A 26,129-nucleotide genomic window follows, 5' to 3' on the forward strand; every position below is an offset into this window, starting at 1 on the left:
GACAGTTGGCGGGGACACTTGATTTCGAATCCCAAAACGCCAAATCATGTAAATTTATTCAAAATTTGTGCTCCAAAATAACAACACTACAAACCCAGCAAAAAAAATAAACAAATTTCAAAGTTTATCAAAAATTAAAAGTGAAAAAATTAAGGAAAACAAACCAAAATCTACATAAGTATTAAAATTTACCTTCACCATGGAAATTGGCGGTAAGTAATCGGGGGCCCTAGGTTCTCTCTTACTTTAATCAGCCCTATTAAATACTACAGTTGCTTTGAACAACGACCTTGAGGTTCGGATCTCGGAGGCCTTTTGCGTCTTTGATACTCATGGTGATAAATACATAGACACTCGCAATGTGGGAAATGTTCTCAGATTTATGGGCTGTGTGCCGACCGAGAAGGAAGTCAATGATATAATTGCCGTCACTGAGTCGATAGAGTACCCCGGGGAATTGCAGCTACCAAAATTTATGGCTCATGTCTCCCAACTGCTTATGAATAACCAGTAAGAACACTTAAAGGACGAATAATTGCATTTTGCATCGTTATTCTACCTCCCACAGTATGGAGCCAGCGTCAGCAGAAAAGCTGTATGCGGCTTTTCAGGTGCTTGACCCAGAAAACAAAAAATATCTTACCAAAGAGTATTTCGAAAAGTTAATGTCAGAGGAGGGAGAGCCTTTCACTGAAGAAGAAATGGCGGACATGTGGCCGGTGGCCATTGATCCGATTACTGGAAACATTCCCTACACATTCTATATTAACCAACTGAAGGTAAAAGCTGGTGATTATCAATATATTGGCTTCTATAACTTTTGTTTTCCTTACAACTTTAGCATAAGGGGACAATCTATGAAGTGGCTGCAGCTGTGAAAGAACAGGCCGAACAAGCTCAGGCCGAACAGGGGCGCAAGAAATAATGTCAGCAAAGAAACATCAACATAGTGGCACCCTTTGGCGCAGTTGTGGCCTGCTCCGCCCTGCCTCAGCCCTCAGACCAACGCTGGAAATGGATCTCCCAACGGCAATCAAGAATCTGCGCTACTTTTCCGACTGGGCCGGTAAGAACCATGGCAAGATCATCCCCATGGGAGGTGATTTCTTGGCACTTGGAACCCTGGAACTTCCCCATTCTGATGATGGTCTGGAAACTGGGATCCACACTGGCAACCGGCAACACCATCTTCCTAAAGCCAGCCGAGTAGTCAATGTGGCCAATCACGTACATCACGTAGATGTCGACAAGGTAGCCTTCACCGGATCCGCGGTGATTACATTCGGTTAATTTCTGTTTAATTGTAAAACTCTTTTGAAATACAATATTTGTGAAGAAAATCTTGAAGATTCTCTAAGAAAACTGTTTCCCAGGCCAGTCATTTGTCGGTGTCCTCGCTGCGTGGCTTTCTCTATAAGCCAGGATAGTCCGCCCTTGCGAGTACTTAAAAGTAGTTAAGCTTGAAAAAAATTGATTCATCAATCATATAAAATTATGTGGGCAAAGCTGAGAGATCTATTTAGCTAGTAATATTGAACGGAATATCAAAATTAAGCAATATGGTTTCCAATTCTTGACGGAGAAGGATTAACCTATTACTGGCCAAGGGGGTATTTCAATTTTCCACCGAAAATAATACAAATTTACTAATTTCAGCGCAGCTCAGGTGAAAGATATCGTGGTTTTTCTTAAGTTCAGGGGAAAGATGGCTCCGATCTACAAACAGAATTTACAATCAGTAATATTTTCCGCCATTTATCTCAAGTAGTTGAACTATTTAAATGGAGGGGGCTTAAGTGGGCTAAGGTTATTTTTTTATTGGTATATTTACGGTATGTTTTGAAAATGAAACGTATGTTTCGGTATACCAACCAAAAACAGCCACGTCAGCTTTTCCACCCAAGGCCCACCAGCCACCCAAAAAAGAACACGCAAGCAAAGAGTCCAGCACACAGAGTCCAGCATTACAAGGTGAATGAAAAAATTGCATGAGATTGAGACCGAAAAGCCTGAGGCAGAGGAAATGAAGAAGTTGAAGACGGCTAGGCTGAGAAGCGCGGTTACGGCAAACGAGACGATCTAAGCAAAACAAAAATCAGATAAAATTCGGTGCCCGAGCACAACACACGGAAACCATGCAAATTTAATTTCGGCAACGCTTTCTCAAAAGGTTGCACTCTAAACAACAGTTTATTTTTTTGTCCGAGTAACATTAAAATATGGCACCGACCGCGAATGCCTATTTGATAACGGTGGACACGCCCGTGGCTATATCCACGAATACGTTGCCCAAGCTCCGGCCCGCACCCCTGACAGCGGCTCTGCTCAAGGGGGCGGCCTCGCCCACACGCTCGAGCTCGGGGTACGCCTCGTCCTCCTACGATAACATGGAGGAGGAAGAATCTTTGGTGGCCTCACCACCCAAGGCCAAGAAGCGTCGCCTGGATCACCTCACTTGGGAGGAAAAAGTACAGAGAAAGTAAGTGGTAAAAATCGATGGGTCGCGGTACGGAAATCAATACTTAATCGCATGTTTGTTCTCACTCACCAGGAAGCTAAAGAATCGCGTTGCAGCCCAAACATCACGCGACCGCAAGAAGGCTCGCATGGAGGAAATGGAGTACGAGATCAAGGAGCTAACTGACAAAACAGAATTACTACAAAACAAATGCGAAAGTCTACAGTCCATCAATGAGTCGTTGCTGGCCAAAAACCAAAAGCTGGACACAGAAGTAGAACTATTGCGTCAGGAACTTGATGAGATGAAACAACAACAGAAGCAGCAGCACGCCAAAAACATCACCTGCAACAGCTCCAATGCCAACACAGGCGCTGAGGGCTGTGCGTCCACAATCCTTGGATCCGCAGCATCCAATGCTGACCCTCTGCCGCAGGGTACACTAGTGGACACACAGTCGTCAGCGCGTCTGTTGGCGGAACAGCTGAAAAGCAGCAAGACCATAGCCTCGCTCTGGAAGGTTGTGGCTCTCTGCCTACTCTACAAGACATGCTGCTCGTCGACGATGAAGAGTTCGACGCGCGGCGACTTGAAGAACTGGCCGAAAGTCTGCTCGCAGATATCACAGCAGACCTGGAAGCTGGCTCTGGAGCGTGCGGCCCAACTGCTGCCAAAGATTCAGGCGAAAAAGAGCGACTGCTTGGATCAATGGTGGGGACCCCAACAGAGCGCCTGGAATCCGGCGGGCATAGAGCTGATGGCCTAGACGCGAACGAACCCAAACAGAGCCTGAATGTGCCGGTGTTGAAGATAAATGGAAACTCACAGCGAGCCACAGCAGCGCCAAAAAAGACGAAGACGATTAAGACGACTACAGCAACCATTTCAGCAGCGGCGGCCGCTACACTTGTGCAGGCCACTCCGGATACAGTTTATGGCACCTACGATGCCAAGACAAACTCAATAACCATCGTAATGGATGGAGATGCAGTTCCCGTCAATGAGGCCGTTGAGGAGATATACTGCGATGGCGTCAGTGCTGGGGATGACACTACAGATGTAATTATGAAGTGTCCGCCGCCAGCAACGTCCCCATCGCAGGTCTATCTCAACGTCGTGAATGCCACCGACGACTCGGACGACGAGTGCGATTTTAATCGCATTGAGTCGTTCCTCTGTCCGCGCATCAAAGCCATTTCCCCATTGGCCAAATCTCCCGCATTGTCTCTACACTCAGCCACCTCCGATCACGGCTACGAGTCCATACTGGGCTCTCCCACATCCACGATCCTTACTCTGCCCACAGACACGGAAGAGGACTTTCCCTGGCAGAGCAATTTCGATGAGCTGTTCCCCAGCTTGATCTAAGCTCCCAAACTGGGAATGGAATATTCGTTTTTCAAATTGAAAAATCTGTTGGATCCACAAAGTTTCTCTCTATTCTAATATGTATTGTTAATTTTGGCCGGCCGCCCTAAGATTTAAGTGTTTTACCTGATAAGCTGTATAGAAAGAATTTCGTCATCGATGGCTCTATTTGTAAATGATATTTAACTGAAACTCGTAGGTAATCCGTAAGTTTCCATTTATGTTTAACACACTCTAACCACATAGGCTAATCATTTGAAATGTGCTCAAAAAATTATGCGAAAACATTCAAAAAAAAATAACAACTACAATATATTCAAAATATATAAAAGACCACAACACAAAATAATGGCCTGAGTTCTTTATAGTGCATTATTCGCATAAAGCAAAATGATGTAAGACTTGGAGTGGGTTGGTGGATAATCAGAATCGCGCCACTATCTCATTACTTTTGAACACGCCATATTTCACGGTGCGCACTTTATAATAATAGCATAGGTGAGTCACCCGATTCCTACGTAAACATATACAGTACATATAGTCTCTAATTTCTAGTGTCCTTGCTAATTGGACTCCCATTTCCTACGATATGACGACTAAAGTCCCATATGTGATGAAACCTCCATGAGTCATTCCTATAACACCAACGCACTGTATATATATTTATTAATTTAAAACGCAAACCGGTGGTTCAGATTTAAACTAGTTCCATGTAAACGTTCTTTCAATCGAACTGGTCGATAGGTTCCGTTTTTTTTTGAAAATCTCAATATATTCTTATCTGTATATATAATTTTCATATTCTACTTATTTCACAAACCTTTTTTAGACAATATCCAATAAATTTAAGTATTTAAAATAAACCAGTCAAGTAGAAAATATGTTCATTAACTGGAAAAAATGATGTGGGCATGGCTAAATGTTTTATCTAGCTTATAATATTTGACGGAACATCAATATTAAGGAATATGGTTTCCAATCCTTGACGGAGAACGATTAACCTATTACAGGCCAAGGGGGTATTTTAATTTTCCACCGAAAATAATACAAATTTACTAATTTTAACGCAGTTCAGGTGAAAGATTTCGTGTTGTTTTCAGTTCAGAGGAGAGATGGCATGGATCTACAAGAAGAATTTACAGTCGTTAATATTTTCCGCCATTTACCTCAAGTAGCTGAAGTATTTAAATCGAGGGGCTTAAGTGGGCTAAGTTCGGTTTTTCATCATACGAGACGATATAGAACCAAAATTGAGGCATAAACAATTAAAGGTGTAATTTTATTTATAAATTTTTCCATGGAAGACCTAAAAAGGCAACCAGAGGAAACAGAGATGACCGAACCTAGCAAGGAGGTCCCAGATGAAGCCGTAGGATCACCCGAAACACGACCCATAGCCTCACAGTCGCTGGATTCGGCCCCCATAGAAGCTCACAACGAGGAAGGAGAGAAGCTGCAGAGAACGACCGCCGGCAAGGGAAATAAAAAGAATAAGAACTCCAAGGGCCCGCAGTCAGACATGGTGATGGATCCCGAGATAAAGAAACTCACTCAGCGGCGCATCAATGTAGCTGGAGCACCCAAAATGCCACTGAATGGCTACGTGCGATTCATGAACGACAGACGAGAGGAGTTGCGCCGCGAGCAGCCGCAGCGTACGGCCCTGGAGCACACGAAGATTATTGGTGAGGAATGGCACCTGCTGCCGGAAGAGCGCAAGGTTCCGTACATGGAAGCGGCTGCCAAGGACAAGGCTTTGTAAGTGACGATCTTTGATCAGCTACCAGATGTTTTTCTGATCGGGTTTTCTCGATTTTTCTGTAGATACCAAGAGCAGATGCACTTATTCTTCAAGGACCACCCCGAGATTGTGGCTAAAGAGTTGGCCAGGGTAAAAAAAGCTACCAAAGGAGACAGTGCTTCGAAGGAGAAGACACCCAAAGCTGTAGCCAACAACGATGTCGCCGTCGGCAAAGGCAAGAAACCGAAAGCGAAGACCCCAGCAACAAAGAGGCCAAGCGAGCACTCTCCTGACCCAGATGATGTTCCGCTGTCCCAGGTGAAACGCACGCCGACTCCAACACCACCACCACCACCACCACCACCTCAACAAGCACAAGCGCAAACTCCAGCAACAATAGCACTCAACATTGTCGCCGCACCGCGTCCGCTTCAGCCAGGTGAGATACCCATTTACACAAACGAGTTCATCGAGCACAATCGCAGCACGGAGAACGAGCTGCGAACGCTGCGCAAGACGAAAACGGATCTGGAACAGCAAAATGCGGTGCTGGAGCAGCACGTGGACAACACCAAGGCTGGGTATGCCAAGGTGATGGGCGAGGTGGCCGAACTGAAGGAGGAGAATGTGCGACTGGAGGCGTACGTGAAAGGTCTGCGCCAGAAGTTGGTTGCAGCCCTCAATGGTGTCCCATTGCCTCCGCTGGAACCGTCCGGTCCGAGCGTTGGCAACATTGACAGGTATATGCATCACCTGGCCGGACTCACTGGCCAACCGCACAACACTATGCTCCTCAAAGCAAGAGACGCTCTGCGCAAAGTAGACATCCCCACTCTGCTCAAGTCCTAGTTTTCTTTTGGATGAAACGATTGTACAGTGCAGTATTTTTTAATTGCTTTAGTCTTAGGATCCATCCACACCCGTGCACATGTATGAGTCTTCTCATGGAATGTGTATGCAGTATTTCAGACGTATGTTATATGTTTTATAAACCCGTGTGAATCATGTGATCATCCGTTGCTCGACTACTTCTGGGATGTGTCACCGACGCTATTGGGCAGCGAGTTCTCCGTGTCGCGTGATGGTGGGGTTTTCTTTGAGTAATGCATGGACGACCCAGACTCGTTGTTAGCCGGCGATTTCCAGGCTTGGGTCCGCTTTGCCCGCCGCAGCAAGATCCGGCGCACCATGAAGAACCCAGCTGCCAACATGGGAACTATCAAATACGGCTTGCAGAACAGACCCAAGATGAAAAGACTAAACGACATCATCCAATTGATTAGGGTCACTGTGGGATCAGATCAGACAGTCAGACAGCTCATACGCTCGAACCAAATCATCTTTCCACTTTCTACACTCACTTTGAAACTGCAAAAGGGTGGCCACCGTAGTATAGACTGCCGTCGAGAGTGTCACCAGCATGCCGTAAATCATGATTTAATTTTTAGGTTTCACCTTACTCGTATTTTATGGGAGAAATAAAATCTGTAAGGGCAAGGCACCCGTCCACTGACTTTTTTGGTCAGGCTTACTATGTATTGTAAAGATTATGTAGGCTGAAATAGTGTGAGTCATGCTTAGCTCAACACAAAAATTCTTTTGAAAATAAGGCCTTCCTAAATAATAGAAAATATTCTTCGAAGGGGAGCAGTATGTGTGTTAGAAAAATAATAATAAAATCGAAAGTAATAAAAATGATATATGTATTCATCTATGTGTACTGTCTTCTTGCAGCAAATAAAACTTGTTGTTTCTTCTTTTATTATTGAACAAAATGGTCGTCTCGTCGTTTTACTTCTTCGTTAATGAACTTAGCGTTTTCTTCTTAATGTGTTTTGTTTTTTCGATTTTTTTCTTAGGAACAGCAAAAAAAGTTAAACAAAAATAAATTAAAACTTAAATAGAAAATAGTTTTGTTTGATAGTTGTGTTGTTGTGGATGTTGGGGGTGTTTCAAAAAGATTAAATTCTAAATTATAGCGTACATTTAAGGTTTTATAACAAAAAATAATTTAATGAGATAATAAATCAAAGGCGCAGACTTCAAAAATATTCCATTGAGTCGGGGGGTACAGGTCCCCCTTATCAAAGGCCATCACTTAGGTTCGTCCAACTCTCTCACAGCGTTTGGTAAAAAGAAAAATACATGGTTCAGAGGATCGGATCCATACTTCGATCATCAATTAAAAATACGAATCGCGTTTTTCATTTTGTTATTATTTTTAGAAATTTCTGTGTGTTTCTTATGCTTTCTCTTAAATGTGATTTAAGTTTTTAATCATTTTGTTAAAGTAATGTTTTACTTTCCGTATTTCAAGGGCGAGCCAGACTCTCCCAAAGGTGTGTTTCGTGTGTGTTGAGTGGAGAGGATGCGGATGCGGATGTGTATGCGTATGCGGATATGGATGCGGACGTGGGGTGGAGCAACTGACTCCAAGCAGTGGCTTGACTAAGATGGGATCAGTGGCTGTTCAGAGTAAACCATTGGATAATTTCAATTGGAATGCCAATTTGAGTGTGGTAAGGTTAGGAATCGGTTCGTTCTAATGTGATTAATGTGGCGCGGGGATGTGTTCAGTGTTTGTAAGAAACTGCTTATTCTTCTTATTCTTATTACGGACATTCAGATATTTGCAGGCGAACTGCCTCGGTTCGGTTTTAGCCTTCGGTTCGGGTCGTGCCCGGGGATCTCTCTGCTCGTGTTCATTGGCCGATTGGATTGCTGAGACTGCAATTGCGGCTTCGACAGTAGATGCGATTGCAGCTGCGGCTGCGGCTGCGGCGGCCTGCGGCGTATTCTCCCTCCCTCATGTAAAATATAATCTCAGAGTTGTCGTCTCAGATGCAGATGCGAAGACGATGACGACGACGACGACACCGTCAAGGGCTGCTGCTTCTGCTGGCGTCAGGCATCCGTGCCGTTGGGGTTCATTCCCACAGGCGACACAACCATCATGTTGCCTGTCTTGGGCGTGTAGACGCTGGCATTGGGATCCAGTGTGGAGTTGCCATTGTTGCCGTTCCCATTTGCGGCAGCTGCATTCGCAGCAGCCACCTGGAGAGCAGCAGCCACACTCACCGGCACCATTTGCTGCTGGGAGCAGGGGGGAACCCCCTGCTGTTGTTGTTGGTGCTGCAACTGTTGCTCATGCCGTTGCTGAAGATGCTGTTGATGCTGCTGTTGCATTTGATTCCTTTGCTGCAGGTGCTGCTGATGCTGATTGTTTTGTTGCTGTTGCTGTTGCTGCTGCTGTTGCTGTTGCTGTTGCAGCTGACTCCTTTGCTGAAGATGCTGCTGATGCTGTTGATATTCCTGCGCGCCGCTTAGGCTGAGCATCGGCGATGACGGTCCAGGGCCCGACTGCAGTGGCGGAGTGTCATTCATGCGCAGAATACTGCTGCCCGGTCCATGGGGGCCCGTGTTCATGCACATTGTGTCTGGCATCACGGCCAGAAGTTGGGCAATCTTGGCCTTGAGATCGATGACCTCATCCTCCTTGGAGCGACGATGGTCTGAATGAAATCGTAATCGTTATTAGAACTCGAGTTTGATGCGCTCCTATAAAATCGTCACTTCAGTACTCACTGTCGGATATTTCAATCTGGCGCTTGGCTGCGCCCAGAGCCGAGAACAAGTCCAGCTTGACTCTCGTCTCTGCGGATAGATTCTTCTCCAGCATCGAGTTCTTCTCCTGCATGGCAGCGAGGGCTTTCATAAGCATCTCAGCATCGGGCTGCGAAGATTCGCGGTTGCGCACATTCACCTCCAGCATGCGGTACTAATCAGTAGCACAGACATGAAAGGATATGTTTTATTAGAGTACATTTTTTGGTTATTAAGGAAGGTTCTGTATCACATACCTCTTGCTCGTATTTGAGGCCATGCTCTACGGCCAGTTGCTTGGTCTCCTCCGTTAGCTTGAGGTCGTTCCGCAATCGCTTCAGCTCATCATCCATTTGCTGGCGACGCTGCTTGCACTGGGAGCTGCATTCGGGACGAGCTGCCTTCTCCTCGGCTGCCTTGCGTGCCTTTTTCTCGTTGGCCAACTGGGCGTCCAATGATTGCTTCTGCCGTCGCTCCTCGTTAAGGCGCCGCTCCACTGTCTGAAGGTTGAGAGCTTCCGCATGCCGCACATTGTTCAGCTCCTGGTTGCGCTTCTCGAGCTCCTCACACTCCTTCTGCTTGGCCTGTAGACTGGACTTGCTGGTGAGATTGGTGTCTAGCTTCTGGCGGAGTTCGTTCTCGATTTGCTTCATGTGACTGATTTCGGCGCGATATTTCTTCACATCGGCCTCCAGTTTGAGGCAAGTCTCGCATATTTTGGACACCACTTTGCTGGCAATGTGCGCAATGGCATTGCTCGAGCTGGAGCTGGCCGACGAAGATACGGAGCTGGCATCATTATTGTTGTTGTTGCTGGCCGTGTTCTCCTTATCCTTGTCCTTCTCCTTTTGCTGCTGAGCAACCTGCTGCTGCTGGCTGTGATTGTCCTTGGTCGCATTATCCTTCTTGCCGCGATTGCGACGACCTATAAAGGTATCAGTGCGATTAGTTGTATGGATTGCCCATTGGATTAGCCCATTGCCACAAATCATTCATACCCTTGGGCGCCTTCTCAACCTGCGGAGCTGGCTCCACGCTGGCCGCCTCCTCTGCCTCGGCGTGTAGAGCATTCCCATTAGGCATCACGTTGTTGGCCTTTTTGTCTGCGAATAGACATCAGACAAAAAGCGAAATCAGTTTGGTTTTTCCCACAGCTCCGCTCCTACGTGCAGTAGTGTACTCACCGTGTTTGTCCTTTGGCTGTCCCCCCTGTGGCTGTTGTTGTGAAGAGTTGGTGCTACTATCCCAGTCTGACCTCTCCTTATCCTTATCCTTATCCTTACTATTACTTGATGGGGCTGTTGCTGTGGAAGCTGCTGCTGCAGCTGACGTTCCTGTTGCTGTACTGCTGCCATCGACCTGGTGATAGTTGTTGTTGGTGCTGTTGCTGCTGCTGCTGCTATTTTTACCCCCATGCCGCTGCTGCGGACCATTGTTGTGCTCATTATCACCAGCGTCAACCTTATTCCGATGTTTATCCTTGTCCGTGCTGCGTCGATTGTTCCTTGAACCACCGCCGCCTCCCCCAGCGTGACCATTGGAGGTTGCTGCAAGTGTATATTTAGAAAGGTTAGTGGGTATACATTTATATATATATATTAAGCTTGAAATCAAACATAATAGCGCTTTATTGATTTTTATGCGGGCGAATTTGAGCTAGGGGCTTGAGCTTGAATGAGTGGTGCGGAGTGTCGGCAGGCAGGATAATTAGTCGCTCTGGCCTTCCTGCGCGCTGTTCCCTCCCTCCCATTTGGGGTTTGGGCTTTTTTCGGTTAGGTAGAAAGATGGAAGATATGAAGAATGAAATGAAGGTTTGATTTGCCGACTGGTTGCTGTGGATTAGTGGACACGACAGTTAGTGGGTGAGTTCAGCTCAGCCTCAATTTGTTGTTATTCTTCATGGATTCGTAAGTCATGCGCATACACAAATATAAATCAGAAATGTTACTGGTACTAGTACTGGTACATAGATTAATGGATTTTGGTTTATTTTTGCCGTGGTGAGGAAGGGACGTCAGAAAGCAGCGTAAAGTATTATTACCACCACAACAACCATCGGCATCAGTGGAAGTAGAGGAGCTAGTAGAAGAAGTACAAGTAGAAGATGGGTGTTCTGATGCTGCTGCTGCATCTCCCGGTTGCTGATTCTGTGTCACCGCCAAGCTTGCTGTGGTTGCAGCAGCAGAGAGGTAGCAGTATGAAACAGAAGTGGTAGAAGTGGTTGCTGCACCTGTGCTTGTTGCCGTCGCCGATTGCTTGCCTCCTGTCGACGAGGAGGAGGATGAGGGTGTGGATGACGCCGCCGTCGAGGCTCCTGTCCCTGCCCCTGCAGCGGCTGACGATGGCGACGACGCCGTTGTGCTATTGTTGTTGTCATTCGCGCTGGTATCCTTGCTGTTGCTGCTATTGTTATTATTGTTGTTGTGATGGTGATGATTATGGTGATTGCTATTGCTTGAACTGCTGCTGGCGCCGGCGCCGCCGCTGTGATGATGCTCATGATGGTTTTGTGCTTGCGTTACAGATCCCAAAATGCCATTGGGATGCCCCGCGGCCGTTGCGGCTGCAGCGGCGGCTAGCGCCGCCGTTGTGACCGACCCATTGGCGACCACAATTGTGCTCGAAGATGCTGGGGCTCCAGACGCAGCCGCCGCCTCATCGGTGGCCTCCTCGGCAGGCAGGGCCTGCTGCAGGAGCTGCATGTAGAACTCGTTCTCCTTGGCCACCTCGCGCTGCTTGCGCTGACGCATGCGGTAGCCCACGTAGCTTTTGAAGCCGAATCCAAGCGTGACAACCGGATAGCCAATGCTGGAAAAGTTACATATATGAACACAGAGGATCTAGTGGGTGTGGATTCCACCCTTCGGAGCTTACCAATGCGCCGCGAACGGCCTGCAGAGATCCAAGTGCGGCATGTGGCGACTGTCTTTCCATCGAATGCCCACCTCGAGATAGACAAACAACATCCAGAGTATGATGGTCGGCAAACAGATACCCTTATCTGCAAGAAACGAGTAAACGAGTATGTACATAGCTGCTGCCTGTTCCTGTTTTATAGCCGGAGATGGATGACGCACCTGTATGCCAGACGTACTGCACCCAGACGTATGTGCTGGCCGCAAAGAGCAGCCAGTGAACGGGTATGAAAAATAAGCAGACCAGATCCGATGTTATCGCAATACAGACGAATAGCACGGAGAATGCCTGTACAAGTAATCGGAACATATATTAAACTATGTACACACATATATAGTGATCCACAACTTACCAGGCCCTTGTACTTGAAGGAATCGTGCACTGAGCGCAGGAGCAGCCAGAATGGCCACAAGAACTCAAAACGGAACATGAACATGAAATCGGCCACCATCACAATGGCCCACAGAATTAGAAATTTCATGTACAAAACAGTCGTGCTATGGAAAATGGGATAAAAGACAAAAAAGTTTTAATAATTATAATAATTAACTATAGGACTAAAGTCTCTTTCTCCCAAGTGATGGCACTCTTTGGCATTTATCCGCTAAGAAATTTAGCTTCAGCTTTAAGCCATTCCCTAGAGTAGAAAATTGAACGGCTTTAATTTCCACGGATCGCTTCTGCTTCCAATCCTTACACTACCACATCCGAAAACAGGAGAGCTGGCAGCCCTTTTCTCCTCCGACTGCATACAAAAATGAACATTCCATTAACCACTTAATAATTGTAAAATGGGATTAGCACGAGGCGCCCGCGTCGAGTGACGAAGCAGCGAACAGGAGACGGACAAGCGCCAAAAACGAGTAGCGTCCAAATACAACACAAACACATACATATGCATGTATGAATGTATGTGCATACATATGCTCATAACATCATAAAACAACGGCAATAAAGCGAAATCAAAAAGTAAACAAACATATAAATAACACTCTGCAACAGACTACTTTTTCTAATAGATTTCGGGATTACCTCTAAAATACTAATAAAATATGAAAAAATGTCAAGAAAAATTATGCATTTGAAATCTTAATATTTCCCAGACGCTGGGCTGAAACTAAAAAATATTTAGGTCCAAATTATAGCTGCATTTATCGGCTTTTTCACAATTACAACCAGATATAAGAGATTAAATTATGTACCTCTAAAAAAAGATCGATTTTGTTGACTAGTGTAATCAAAAATAGAGGAGAGCAGGAGAGGAGAAGGCACACTAAAACTGACAAGCACACACACTCTTGTATAGGCTGCGCATGAAAAAATTCTTAATTGTTTTGTGGTAGCGCACATTTATAATTTAAAGTAATTTAGACTTAGGCTTTATTCTTGCCATGAGAGGATTAAACATTCTGTGGACACTCACCTGCCGTACATGCCCTCTGTAATTTTGTTGCGTTTCATCGGACGCCGTAATTTTCCGCAGTCTGCATTGCGCCGCTTCATTTTTGTGGTTCGATTCGAAAACTCCACTCCAGTCGTAAATTGTATATTTATTGCTTTTTAGATTCGCTTTTCGTATCAATTTATAATATTTTATCGAACAGATTTTGCATTTCACTTTTCACTTAATTATTAGATTTTAGCCGATGGGTTCGGTTTAATTGTTGCTGGTGTTGCTGGTGCTGCCGCTGCTGCTGCCGGCGCGACGGCATTTCATTAAATCTCGTGCATATGACAACACACAATTTTGTACCTCCTGCTGAGTGGCTTCTATACTGCAAACAACAAGAGAAGGGGAAGAAAGATGTGTGATAAGAATGGAAAAAGAATCCCAGAGGAGAGGAGAGCGATAATGAGAGCGCGCACAATGTTAACATTGAATTCCGAGAGGAACCCAGAGCAAAGTGGCCAAGTGATGGCGCGACTGTTATTTAAATGTATACGTAATGTACATAAATGCATATGTATGTGTACATATGTACATATGTATGTACATATATGCAATAAAGTACTATTTTTAATCATTTTATTTTGTTGATTGCACTTTCGCTTTGTTGTGCGTTGGCTGGCTAATGGCTGTTGTAGGCGGGTAAAATGCGGTCAGGTCAGACTATACTGATTATTTATAAATAAAGTTAACTAAATTACAGAAAAATCAGTTTTGCATTAAGCTGCATATTAATCACTGTCACTGTAATAGCAGACAGAACAATAGCCATTCCTGATCATGCGTTGGTTTTTTTTCACGCTGCAGATGCTCACCCTATATTAATACACCTTGAAAATGCAGCTAGCATTCTGTTATTTTTTTATTCTGTTAAAACAGACAAAAACATGTGTGAGATGTGCCGTTGCTCTTTGGGGTGCTGATTTCTGCAGAATTTGACATTCAACTTGAACCATAACTTTAAAAAATTAACATTCAGCATGCGAAATTGCCACCGACGTTTGCCGACTATCTAAAATGCTCCCCAAATAAAGCATCCCTTACAACGGCTTCCTTCAATTTCATAATTATGTGAAAGTAATCAAAAGTGCGGCTTATCTGGCACTAATCATTCAATACTAAATATTTGCAGACAATTAAATGATACATGAGGCAACAAAACGACACCTGTGGTGTTAAGAGCATGATTAAATGCATAAAACAAAAAATCTAATTTTCATTCTTCCAATTTAAACGAATTTCAAGTTAAAGCCAATGTCAACAGAACATTCATAACGCAAATACAGACTGCGCACACACGCACACCCACTCAAGTAAACAAATCAATGCAACGACGGATAAAGGATTTAAAAGAGGAGAAAGGGAGTTGAACTGACAGACGTAACAGTAACAGCCAGGGAAGATGAAGGGAAGACATACGTACATAATGGGCACGCTTTTCAACATGTGGATGTGGATGCTGCCCGGTAAAGTAGCTAGTGGAACGTGGAGCCGCAGCACACACACAAACACACACGAAAGCTGTTGCGCCAATACATGTTTAGGAATTGAACTGCGACTGCGCCAGTCCCAGCGCAGAGCAGCAGCAGCTCAATCGGAAGCGGAACTATGCAGATTTCAAGGAAGCAGAGCAGCAGAATCAGAGATTCAGAACTGTTCTGTGGCTGTGTGTATGTATACGGTTGAAAAATGTTTATAAATAGCATCCAAAAGTGGAGCGCATCTACATACATGGACACAAACACATACAGGCGGCAGCGGAAGCTCCGCTTACCGATGACGTCGGGACGCCACTGTTGCTGTGTCTTGACTATCCTGTGACAGATAAACAAGACCCAGACACGAGACCATAATTCAGGCAACTGTATGTGGTCCGCCATTTTTTAGTGGAAGTCTAAACTGGGCTTGAAATAATAACAAGGAGTTTACAACTCGTGGCCTAATGAGAATATGGTGCCGGTGTTGCCCGACTTTAAAATTGCATTTGCAGAGTCACACTCAAACTCATATCAATGCATGCGCATCATACCGTTTACGGGGAATTCAAGGGTAACCAAATTGATGGGAAAGCTCTTTCCATTTAATATACCAATTTATGTATGTGTATAACTAACGAAAAAGGTTCATGCCAAATGAATTTTTTGCTGAAAATTCTCGAAAGGCGAGTAGATCAGATCCATAAAGAGTGTATTTTGGCAAAAAAAAAAAAAAAAAAACAAGATCGAACAGGCACAGTTACACCAATAGGCAGACTTCTTAGTGTGTGTAGATTTACAGCTGTTCGGTCGCGCGCGCTTCGCATTTAGAAACGAATTCTACCACTACAACAAGAGGAGCACGAAGCGAAAAGGCTAAAGAACTCTACAAAAAATGCCGTACGAATTGCTGCATACAATTTGTGGCTGCTTTTTTGCATAACGTGCGGTGGAGATGGGGATCTGATAAACGATGCTCCAAAATGGTTTGCGGTTTACTTTTACGTTATCTACGAAGCACTAAAGAGAATAATGACTTAATATGGGTACAAGTTAAGTACGAGTCGAAAAGCATTCAATTCATTGATGATGCCGGGTTCTCGATCACCTTCGTATTCCAAAAATAGCGCCTGGAATAAACCAAAACATTTGTGTGTAGCTTCACTTTAATGTGTGAGTTTGTGTGCATGTGTAAGCAAAACCGAGCGAAAACTTGCTCTTGGGGTAGGGGTCATGTTGATGAGGGTGAGCTTTCGAACAGCATCCACAGTCGCACAGGCAGAGGGAAAAGGAGAAGGTTGCCAGGAAAGAAAACAAGGATATGCTGCTGTCTCTGCCAACATCGACAGCGGTTACGTTCGCTCTTTCCATCGCATGAATGTGTGCGTGTGTTTGTGGGAGCACTGGTGGAGAGCAGAGCAGAGCTGCTGTTGGTTTGTTGGCGGCTGGGCCACACGTACAGGGACACCTATGTATATTTTTTCACACTCCTCACCTACACAAATATACTTATACTACTAGTTCAAGCCATGACAAAAATTGCACACGTTTTTCAGCCGATTTTCGTTACTCTTTGCGCTTTTAGCCACACTCGATTTATATTTGATTATTTCACTAAGCTCTTCACACGTTCTGATGTTCCATTTATTTACTTTTATATTGATATTTTATACAATTTGCACATTTCCCACAACTGCGCTGTGTGTGTGTATGTGCATGCTTGTGAGTGCCTCTGCTTACGTTTGTGTATGCGTGTGAGTGAATTCTTTGGCAGCCGAAAAATATTTTTAACACTTGGTTAACTGCGCTGTTTGCATTGATGCTTACATTGAATTAGCATAACATTATATTTAGTTGAAATTGTTGTGGATAATTTCTTGGGTATTTACTATATTTATTTATTTATTTTATTGATACAAAAAATCAAATTTTTGATTTGTATTTTTTAACACCGAACTCCCGAACAGTGTGCCCGCGGACTTACAGATTATATATACGGTCAGACACTCAGAAATATACCGAAACTACGCCAGAAATTTCGAAATATACCGTAATATACCGACGAATCATTTGTATTCAAGTTCCATATTACTCATTTTTGATATTCGGTTGAATATTACTAAGTAGCTAGAACCCTCAGCTCTGAACTCATAATTTTACCTGATTAATGAATGATTTTTCTACTTGACTGGGTTGCTTTAAATACTTGACTCGCTTTCATGCTACGGCGATTGCTTTGATTGTTTTTGCCTGAATTTTGGTGCCTCAATAACAATATAACCCACTTATCCACCCTCTATTTAAACAGTCTAACGATTTGAGGTAAATGGCGGAAAACATTACTGATTGTAAATTCTTCTTGTAGATCTTTCCTGTGAACTTAAAAAAAAACCTAAAATCTTTCACCTGAACTGCGCTAAAATTATTACATTTTTATTATTTTCGTTGGAATATTAAAATACCCCCTTTGCAAGCAATGGGCTAATCGTTCGTCTTCGAAGACTGGAAACCATACTGAATTCCTGAATCAATTTTCTACTTGACTTGACTACTGACTTGACTTTTAAGTTAACCCATTTCTTGTATGTTGACTGAAACTATAGCTGTAATAAATGTAATAAATGAAGCAGGAAAGCACGTTTTGAGAGAGCGAAAATTAAAAAAACCTGCGTATGGATGTTTCTATACCCTGTATTAAATTTATTATTAACAGAGAAGACTTAACGTAGCTTTTCCTATACGTAGAGATGGTATCGATTAGGTTTTGCGCTTAACAGTACGCTGTTAGCCGCACTGTTTCTTTTTGAACACAACACATCACATATTGGAAATGTTAGTACTAAACAAATATACATATGTACATATGTATATGAAAATTTTATATTGATAAATTCATTTCTAAAAGCAATCACATTTAAATTTTTTTTATTTTATAGTACTGATATAATATAATTGTATTTGAATTGTACACTAGAATCTATGTACCTAGAATCTGCGCGTTGAAAACAATCCGAGTGTTAAATAGACCCTTAAAACTAAATACATAACAAAATTATAAACACTTCAAGTTCTGCGATTGCCGATTTTCTTTCCGCTTCTGCGTTGCTTTGTCAATTTCCCTCCAAACTCTCACATTCTCTTGCTTTTGCTAAGTATTTTCTATATCCGTGTATGAATGCGTACACGAACACGTAGTCCCTCCGGTCCTTGCGTTCCTATTGTATTTTACGAGTAGAGTAATTCATTCAAAAATTTTGGTTGCGTTGCTGGTACTCAGCTTAAAGTACGTGAAATGCCACGAAATCTCAGGTTGAAAAGATTTAAATAGGTTCGTATGTTTGGATTTTACACATGTATAAGTTACTGGGTAAGGAAAATCATGAATTACACTTTTCCTGATGGGAATTCAATCAGAATTCACCACAAAGATGCAATTTGATTCTGCTGATCTAATCTGTCTTCTATGCTTCAGCCTCGACAGTCACCGCTGGATTGGATGACTCCTCCGATAATGGAGCTTCTGACTGTGTAGCATCCATTTTTGGAGCTTCATCTTGTATTTCCAGAGCTGGAGCAGGAGTTGAAGGGGATTCGTCTTTGGGCACAGCCTCTGTGCGAATAAATTCAGGTTTCTGTGGAGGAGCTGCTTCGGCTTCTGCTTCTGCAGGTACTTCTACTCTGCTTTCTGGCTCAGCGGGAGCTAGGGCTGGGGTTGGGGCTGAGGGTGGTGGCAGCTCATCGTAGAGGGGCGTGCAGGCGGGTGAAGCATCTGATTGTTTTAGTGCCGGAAAATCGTTCGCCACTTCCGCTGGTCTTGCGAAATTCTCCACCGGCGACCCAGAGGCCGCTCTTTGCTCTGCACCAACTGGAGTAACATCTGGTACATCTCGCTCGGCCTTAGCTGCTTGCTCTGCCTCCATTCTCGCTTCATAGTCCTGCAGCTCACGGTCCCAGTCCTCCTCGGTGTCCGCCGTCTCAGCAGTTGCTGGGGCTGGAGCTGATGCTTGGGCTGGTGTTGGCACTGAAAGCGTATTAGTGCTGGACAGCGGCGTCTCCTGATTCTTTTCCCTGGAATCCGTTTCCGATATGGATTTGCTGTTTCCTTCATCCGTGGAACTCATTGAATGTCGACTACTGTCATCTCGCGAGCCGCGTCTATTTCCAAAACCTGGACGGTCACGTTCTTCTCTTGGTCCGCGCCCGCCACGCGCGTTGTTGCCACGGCGATCGTCGGGAATGTCGCCCTCTCGATCTCCACGGAAGCGATTACCGCCAGGACCTCCAGGACCGGCACGACGCTTGTTGAAATTGTTGCCGACTTCATCCTCATCGTCGCTCCAGCGTCCTCGCCCGCCGCCTCCGGTTGTGGCATTCCTCGCATTCACACCAGGGCCTCCACGTCCGCGTTGATTATCATTGAAGGGATTCCGGGGATTGAAGAAGCCTGCAGATTATGGATTCGAATGGTAATTAATTAAATAAATAAATTAATAATTAAGTAATTAATTAAAACCTCTAGCTATTTCCACATCTATTTACATATCACACATTTATGGTACCATTGGAACACAATGGGTTATGGCAATGTTCCGCAAAGTGTGTGCCGTGGTCTACAGTTGGTGTGCCTCGTAAAAAGGTAAAGGTTTTCTGTGAAGATTCTGTCACTACTGTTTCATATCGCTATCGGAAAAGTGCTATCTCGGATTTATTAGCTTGCTATAAGTGGACCAGGATTCAGATTTTGTTTCTGTGTTTCAAAAAGAAAAATGGGCAAAGCGTGCTGTTGCAATTCTAGTACCATTTGCCACAGTCTACTTATGCGAATTCGGATTTTCAATGAAGTAGCAGATGAAACCAGCCGTATCAACGGTTTGTCAAAATTTTGATCGCCTGTGCTCATATTTCTCACGAAACATATTTTCATGTTAGGGATATTGATTTTAGTAGGTAATCAAGAAATACACAAAAAGTTTGTGGAACACCGAGTTTATGGCAATACAATTTCAATCAGAGTCAATAGAAGGTAGATGTCTTGAATTGGTTTGCCATTGAATAACTCTTGAATATCTTGAGCTTTGAGTTTTGCTTGACTCTTTCATCTCACCTGGTCCCTGTCCCTGTTGTCGTCCACCGGGTCCACCAGGTCCGCCGGCACCACCGCCATTGCCGCCCTGGTTGCGCATGAACATTGGTCCCACGGCACCGCCATTGCCAGCATTGTTAGGGGGTCCACCCATACGCTGATTAAAGGCCGCCGGCGGCGGTATACGCATTTGCATCAGGCTGGTGGGCTGATTGAATCGGCTGTTGTTCATGTTGGGCGGGAAGAAGTCTCCTCCTGGTCCACCCGGTCCTCCGCCTCCATTTAGGTTCCCACTGCGTGGCCCCATTCCACGAGGACCCGGTCCACCGCGATTATCAAAGTCTGAAAAGGGAATGGAAGTCAGGTAAAATCGTACGCATACTTTTAGTTGCAGTCGCCACTTACCCGCGCCCATAAAGTCTGGCCTCTGCATTCCATGCTCAAGTGGATTCAGGTTGAGTCGAGCTCGCGCCTCATTGAATGCGACATTTGGTCCAGCCCCAGGTCCAGGACCAGCTCCCCCCGGTCCACCGCCGTTTTCGGCTCTCCAGCGTTCGGCAGCTTCTGCCACGTCATCGCGTCCGCCCCAACGTGAGCCGCCGCCGCCGCCTGGGCCGCGGGAACGCTCCCGTTCCCTCTGGAACATCTCGTTGGCAGCGGCAGCCACCACTGCCTCCACATTGTTGGGATTGGCCATAGGCGGATTGAAGCTGGCCTGCTGCTGCTGTTGCTGTGGTGGCATCGGGGGCGGGGCATCCTCTAGATCCATTTCAATGTCCATTTGATCGTCGCTTATATTACCACTGTTGCCCGCGGGTGGGGCGCTTCCGGCCATAGGAGGTGGCACTGCTCCGGGCGGCGGAAATGGCCCTCCGTGAGGCATACCCATAGGATGAGGGGGTCCACCCATTCCTGGAAATACCAGATGCCAATTCATCATTAGAGATTCAGTTGGGCAGATTTATGGGGAAAATCGTACCTGGAAAACCGGGCGGCATCATGCCCGGTGGCATCATCATTGGTGGAGGCATGGTTGTCGTCGGCATCATCATCGGTGGCGGCATATTTGTCGGTGGCATCATCATCGGAGGCGGCATGCCTATCCCCATGGGGGGAGCCATGGGGTACTGGCCTCTCACCATGCCCATGAGTCCGGGTGGAGGTTGTGCGCCGGGGCCGAGCGGTGGGGGTGGACCCACTGGACCCACGGGTCCCACTGGAGGCGGCTGTGTTGTATCGATGCCGAACATTAGTCCTGGCGGTGGGCCAGGAACGGATGCCGTAGCGGTCTCTGGAGTTGACGCCGTGTTCTTCTCCTTGCCGACATTTTTGGCCTGATTGATCTTCTGCTTAATCCAGCTGGGCATGGTGTCCTCGTCGAACATGCCGCCCTCCTCGAGGGTGTCGAGATCCGTCTCCGGACTCAGCTTGCTCCAGGGTATGTACGTAACGCCCAGCTCCAGGTCCCAAAAGTCCTTCCACTCCTTGCTCTTCACCCCCTTGCCGGCGGCCCAGGAGATGGTTATGGCCCGTCCCTGGAGCTTGTGATTCTTCAGCGATTGCATGGCCTTGTGCGCATCCTGGCGACGATTCATCACTATGAATGCGCATCCGCGTGGCACAATCTGATCGATGCTTACTATGTCGCCGTACTCCCCAAAGGTGTCGGACAGCTCCTCCTGGTAGACCAGCTTGGACAGATGGCCCACCCACAAGGTGGTGCTGCATACTGTAAGGGAAACGACACACATATAGATCGGATCTAATATATCAACGAGTAGCCGAGTAGCTAGCAGTGTGGGAAGGAGTAGGTGGCCCCGTAGCTCGCTCGTTGAGCGGTGCGCGTGTCAGTTGAGTTAGTTTTTCATTCAATTTAAAAAACCTAAAGCCACATTTTAGTTGAATTCATCCAACACATATATATGAAGGCATATGGTTTTACGTATTGTTTTGTATCTTATTAGGTATCGTATCGTATCGTATGAAATGTGTATATTATCTTCAAAAACATTGCTCGAAAACGCAGGACAGGGGGAGTCTAGAGTGGGTCTAGTCTGGGGTTGGAGTAGTCTTAAATTATGCCAAAAATCAAGTGCAACAAACACTAAAGCTAAAACACACACGCGCACACACACACGTCAACACGAGCCAAGGAGCTGCAGGAATAGAGAGGAGAGAACTCTTCCGGATTAGCAGGAAACACAAAAGAAGAAAAGAAACGAAAAAAAAGGGACCAAAAATCATCTCCAGAAACTGTTCCCAGGGAACGGTTCTTGGCTAATAATTCGACGCCATATTTACCACTGAGGTGATCCTTTTTAATATCAGGCAGCCCCTTCTTGCGGCGCTCACGCTCATGCTCCCGGTCACGCTCCTTGTCCCGATTGTTGCGTTCCATGCGCTCGCGGTCCCGCGATCCTCGGCGTCTACTGGAACGAGGTGAACGACTGCGCGATCGGGATCCGCGACGACGTCGATCGTTGCCATTGCCGCCTCCACCCCCGCCGCCGCCACCGCCGCCTCCAGCACCTCGTCCACGTGGTGAGCGAGAACGACTGCGGCTGCTGTTCCTCCGGCTCCGCTTGTACCTCTCCCGGTCGGGCGTTGGACTCCGCGAATCGGCCCCATCCAGATTGATCACCTATTGGAGTCGGGAGTGTTGGCAAGAAGTTTGAGAGAATTGATTTTGTGATATAAAAACGTTAACATTTTTGTAAGCGTAAAAGAAAGAGTTGGGTGGGGAAGAGGCCGAAGTGGGAGTGGGGAGTTAGGGATTAGTAGAGGGAATCGAGAGTGATTCGAGGACGATTGAAGGACTACGAGAAAAAAAAAAAAAACGATAAACTGCATTCTCTGGCGTGTGTTGACGTGTGGTTCGATTCGACGATTCTTGACATTTCGTTGGCATTTTGCGTTTTCGAGCAAGTTTTTGATTCTTTGTTTTGAATGGTTTACATATTTAGGAGAACACTTACCAAACGTTGTTATAGCATCGGGTGCGGGTCCGCCGGACATTGTTTTTCTTAAAAACCTTACCTTTGGCTTCTCTTTTTTGTCATATATTGTACAACATATCTTTAATCTTTAAATCTTTAAAACAACTATTCGTTTCTTAGGCTCTGATCTCAAATATTTGTAGTGTTTTTCAATGACTTTTCGCTCTTTAAAACTTCGCAAGGCAAGGCGAGGGTAGTATTATTTTTTACTTTTGGTGGCAAAAATAGTATCGTATCTACTTATGGCTCAATAACGTCCCTCAGCCCCCCAAGGGTAGGGTGGAACCAATTGTTGAGCCATATTGTGGTAAAGTTTAATTTTATCGCAGATATAGTTAGAGATTAATTTTAAATTGGAGACAATCCTAGACCGCTACGCTCGGCTCCGCTCGGTTATAACAACATTTTGGGCGCTTCTTGCGGACAAACTCAAACTCAACTGCACCTTCACCTGCACGTCAGCACAGTCCGTTCCGCTCCACTCCGGGAGTGTTTGTTTGTGTGTATGTATCTTCGCGATAGGAACAACAACAAGAGCAGGTTGAATGGGCGACTCGTGTATGCTTTCGACCCACGCAACGGACAACAATGCAGTCCTCCCGTGGGGGTGGGGGGATCGAAAAGATACACGAGGCCGAAACAAACAACTAAGATAGAAAGAAAGTAATAGATTCGGTGGTATACCTCAATCGACTGCTGCTCCGATATGAACTCCACGTCCTTGTTCATGTCCTGCCCGTCACTGTGGTTGAGGTTCATGCCCATGCCCATTCCCATCCCAGGGGGCATGCCAGCAGTGCCCTGGATTGGATTACAGATTACCAGGGAATGTAACCCAGGGATAAACGATATACGATACCTTCAACACGTTCTGCAAATGCTGTTGGAGGGCATCGTCCTGGTAGCGCATCTTTTGGTTTTCCTCCTGTTGCTTGAACTTCTGGAAATTCTGCAGTGTCTGCAGCTGTCGCAGCACATTCGGATCGTTGAGCAGTTGTTTGAGATTGTTGTTCTGCAAAAGACCAACCAGGGATTAAGCAAAACAGATCGCAAAAGAAGAGGGCGGGCAGTGTTAATACAAGAAATTAAAACTAAACAAAAAAGCGAATGAGATCGATTGGGATTCGGCCATACGTCTAGCAGATTGGATGAAGTAGGGGGCGAGTCGTCGCCCATGCAGTGATGGCCATGATGATGATGATGATCATCGGCCATCATCCGCTGCATGTTGTCCTCCTCGTCGTCCATGATCGAGCGCACATCGTAGTCGATTTCGTGCGAGGTCTTGCTATATTTGTGATGATGCGACTTGCTCGACGATCCCGATTGACGCTTCATATAATGCTGATCCGAATGATGACGCTTTGAGCTGCTGCTGCTGACACCGCCACCGTAGGATTTCTCATGACCCATCTGGGGTGTTTCGTGTGTTTGCGTGTACGAGGACGAAAGATGTTGGTTGGCAAGACATGAAGCAAGAGACAGCGGAACAACAACGATTGGAAGAGATTGCGAGTTAGTATGCGTTAAGGGATACACAAAGGATACAGGATACCCATCGTGGAATCCCTCGGATTCGGTTAGTATGTATGTTGTGTGGAGTGTGTTCTCCAAGCCCAACATCCGCGGTACCGAATCAACAACTCACCGATAAATCGGGCACCCCGCCCATTTTGTCGTCTCCCGCGCCACTGTTCATGCTCAGGTCCATGTTGCTCAATCCAGAGGTGTTGAGGCCATTAGGCCCACTGGAGATATCGGCCAGACTAAGGGCGCCACTGCTGCTGGGACCAGGCCCCACATTGCCACCGGGTCCGGCTCCACCGCCCATTTGCATTTGCATTTGCATTTGATGGTAAATGGGGTGGTTGGGGTCGGCCAGATCGAAGATGGGTTGGATGACGTCCGACTTGAAGACATTGTTCTTCTGCCAGAGATTGAGGACGCGAATGATGCGGCTCTTATCTTCGGGAGCACAGCGGAAGAGATTGGCAAAGGTCTCTGTGAGGTTTCGCTGGAAGCGGGGGGCGAATACATCCTTCTCGGGCCCGTACTGGTGGCGCGATTGACGCACAATCGAGTCGATAACATACAGGCCCGGCACCTTGTACTCCGGCTTGCACTTCAATATGAACTTCTCCACGCTCTGGACGACATGCTTATAGAACTTGATGGCTCGCATTGCCGACTTCGTAATTGCGGCCATTTTGGCCTTGGATATGGGCGGTCGGCTGTCATAGAGTCCGGAGAGCTGCAAAGGACAGAATGGGAAGAACAAGTGGGCATGGGGTTGTGGTTATCGCAATCGAGTACACGGTTGAGTATCACGGGCAAGGCAACATGCAACCCTGGGCGGCGCTGTGCTGCGCTTGTACGAACAAATTTGGGGCATTGCCTAGAAATAACTATTTTTTGTGTATGCACATATTCACTGTAACAATTGCATCGGATCAGTGGTTGGCGTTGTATAACCACCACGCTTCAAACAATTTGCGTACTTTGCAGCGAGTTTTTCTCACGCAATCAGCAAGCGGCGGCTGCCCTGCCTCGGACTTACCTCATTGTTGAAAGCCACAACAGTTTCCATGTTCAATTGTTGGTTTCACGCACTTCGAACACTCACAAATTTCAATATTGCATACTTTTACAAGTATCAGAAAACTTTTACAGCCCTTTTTACTTTATTTTTTAAACTTTCCTGCTTTTTCCACGAATTTTTACACAAAGCGTGAAAAAAATGGCTGCCCGTAGAGATTAGTGTGACCGCGGACTTATCGGACAGATATACTGTCTGACCCTCAGAAACATACCGAAATATACGACAGAACTTTACAAATATACCGGAATATACTGACGAATAATTTTTATTCAAGTTCCATATTCTTCGTTTTTGATATTCGGTTGGATATTACGAGCTAGATAGAGCCCTCAGCTGTGCCCACATAATTATATCCGATTACTGAATCAATGTTCTTTTTGACTGGCTTATTTTAAACACTTGCTTTTATTGCATTTTCTCTAAAAAAAGGTTTTAGCGAAAAA

At 45.7% G+C, this 26,129-nt stretch overlaps 6 protein-coding genes across 9 annotated transcripts; 3 read left to right on the top strand and 3 right to left on the bottom strand.

Annotated features, from left to right (window-relative positions):
• The first annotated feature begins 164 nt into the window (after positions 1 to 164).
• Positions 165 to 1,340, top strand: LOC6600825 (dynein regulatory complex protein 8). Its single transcript, XM_002025856.2, has 4 exons — positions 165 to 212; positions 273 to 510; positions 569 to 779; positions 842 to 1,340. Exons 1-4 carry the CDS (start codon positions 200 to 202, stop codon positions 923 to 925), a joined length of 546 nt encoding a protein of 181 aa, XP_002025892.1. The 5' UTR covers positions 165 to 199; the 3' UTR covers positions 926 to 1,340.
• Positions 1,341 to 1,921: 581 nt separating this feature from the next.
• On the top strand, positions 1,922 to 4,157 carry LOC6600824. The gene is given in 3 exon segments (XM_002025855.2): positions 1,922 to 2,479; positions 2,552 to 2,861; positions 2,864 to 4,157. Coding segments are annotated over 3 exon segments (1,533 nt in total). The 5' UTR covers positions 1,922 to 2,219; the 3' UTR covers positions 3,827 to 4,157.
• Positions 4,158 to 5,104: 947 nt separating this feature from the next.
• On the top strand, positions 5,105 to 6,436 carry LOC6600822 (high mobility group protein 20A). The gene is made up of 2 exons (XM_026985551.1): positions 5,105 to 5,584; positions 5,651 to 6,436. Exons 1-2 carry the CDS (start codon positions 5,124 to 5,126, stop codon positions 6,414 to 6,416), a joined length of 1,227 nt encoding a protein of 408 aa, XP_026841352.1. The 5' UTR covers positions 5,105 to 5,123; the 3' UTR covers positions 6,417 to 6,436.
• LOC6600821 lies at positions 6,437 to 7,216 on the bottom strand. Its single transcript, XM_002025852.2, has 2 exons — positions 6,929 to 7,216; positions 6,437 to 6,855 (listed from the first exon to the last, which is right to left on the bottom strand). Exons 1-2 carry the CDS (start codon positions 6,999 to 7,001, stop codon positions 6,593 to 6,595), a joined length of 336 nt encoding a protein of 111 aa, XP_002025888.1. The 5' UTR covers positions 7,002 to 7,216; the 3' UTR covers positions 6,437 to 6,592.
• A 1,255-nt stretch (positions 7,217 to 8,471) lies between these two features.
• Positions 8,472 to 16,911, bottom strand: LOC6600820 (macoilin-1). Its single transcript, XM_026986444.1, has 11 exons — positions 16,836 to 16,911; positions 13,510 to 13,861; positions 12,439 to 12,583; positions 12,248 to 12,374; positions 12,045 to 12,171; positions 11,212 to 11,978; positions 10,355 to 10,717; positions 10,169 to 10,273; positions 9,428 to 10,095; positions 9,153 to 9,345; positions 8,472 to 9,079 (listed from the first exon to the last, which is right to left on the bottom strand). Exons 2-11 carry the CDS (start codon positions 13,587 to 13,589, stop codon positions 8,472 to 8,474), a joined length of 3,183 nt encoding a protein of 1,060 aa, XP_026842245.1. The 5' UTR covers positions 13,590 to 13,861; positions 16,836 to 16,911.
• Positions 16,912 to 18,025: 1,114 nt separating this feature from the next.
• On the bottom strand, positions 18,026 to 25,743 carry LOC6600819 (splicing factor, arginine/serine-rich 15). 4 transcript variants are annotated; one of them, XM_026985005.1, is made up of 10 exons: positions 25,645 to 25,731; positions 24,736 to 25,338; positions 24,222 to 24,500; positions 23,947 to 24,099; positions 23,772 to 23,888; positions 22,393 to 22,732; positions 21,071 to 21,820; positions 20,497 to 21,003; positions 20,113 to 20,433; positions 18,026 to 19,452 (listed from the first exon to the last, which is right to left on the bottom strand). In XM_026985005.1, the coding sequence occupies exons 1-10, from the start codon at positions 25,672 to 25,674 to the stop codon at positions 18,470 to 18,472; spliced, it is 4,083 nt and encodes a 1,360-aa protein (XP_026840806.1). In that variant the 5' UTR covers positions 25,675 to 25,731; the 3' UTR covers positions 18,026 to 18,469. The 4 variants fall into 4 exon arrangements, with proteins under 4 accessions (XP_026840806.1, XP_026840808.1, XP_026840809.1 ...); XM_026985007.1 differs by lacking the exon at positions 24,222 to 24,500; XM_026985009.1 differs by lacking the exons at positions 18,026 to 19,452; positions 20,113 to 20,433; positions 20,497 to 21,003; positions 22,393 to 22,732 and having other exon boundaries at positions 21,671 to 21,820; positions 25,645 to 25,743.
• Between the last annotated feature and the right edge of the window lie 386 nt (positions 25,744 to 26,129).

Source organism: Drosophila persimilis, unplaced genomic scaffold (assembly GCF_003286085.1).
Source record: "Drosophila persimilis strain 14011-0111.01,24,50 unplaced genomic scaffold, DperRS2 tig00000002-arrow-pilon, whole genome shotgun sequence".
Lineage (NCBI taxonomy): Eukaryota > Metazoa > Arthropoda > Insecta > Diptera > Drosophilidae > Drosophila > Drosophila persimilis.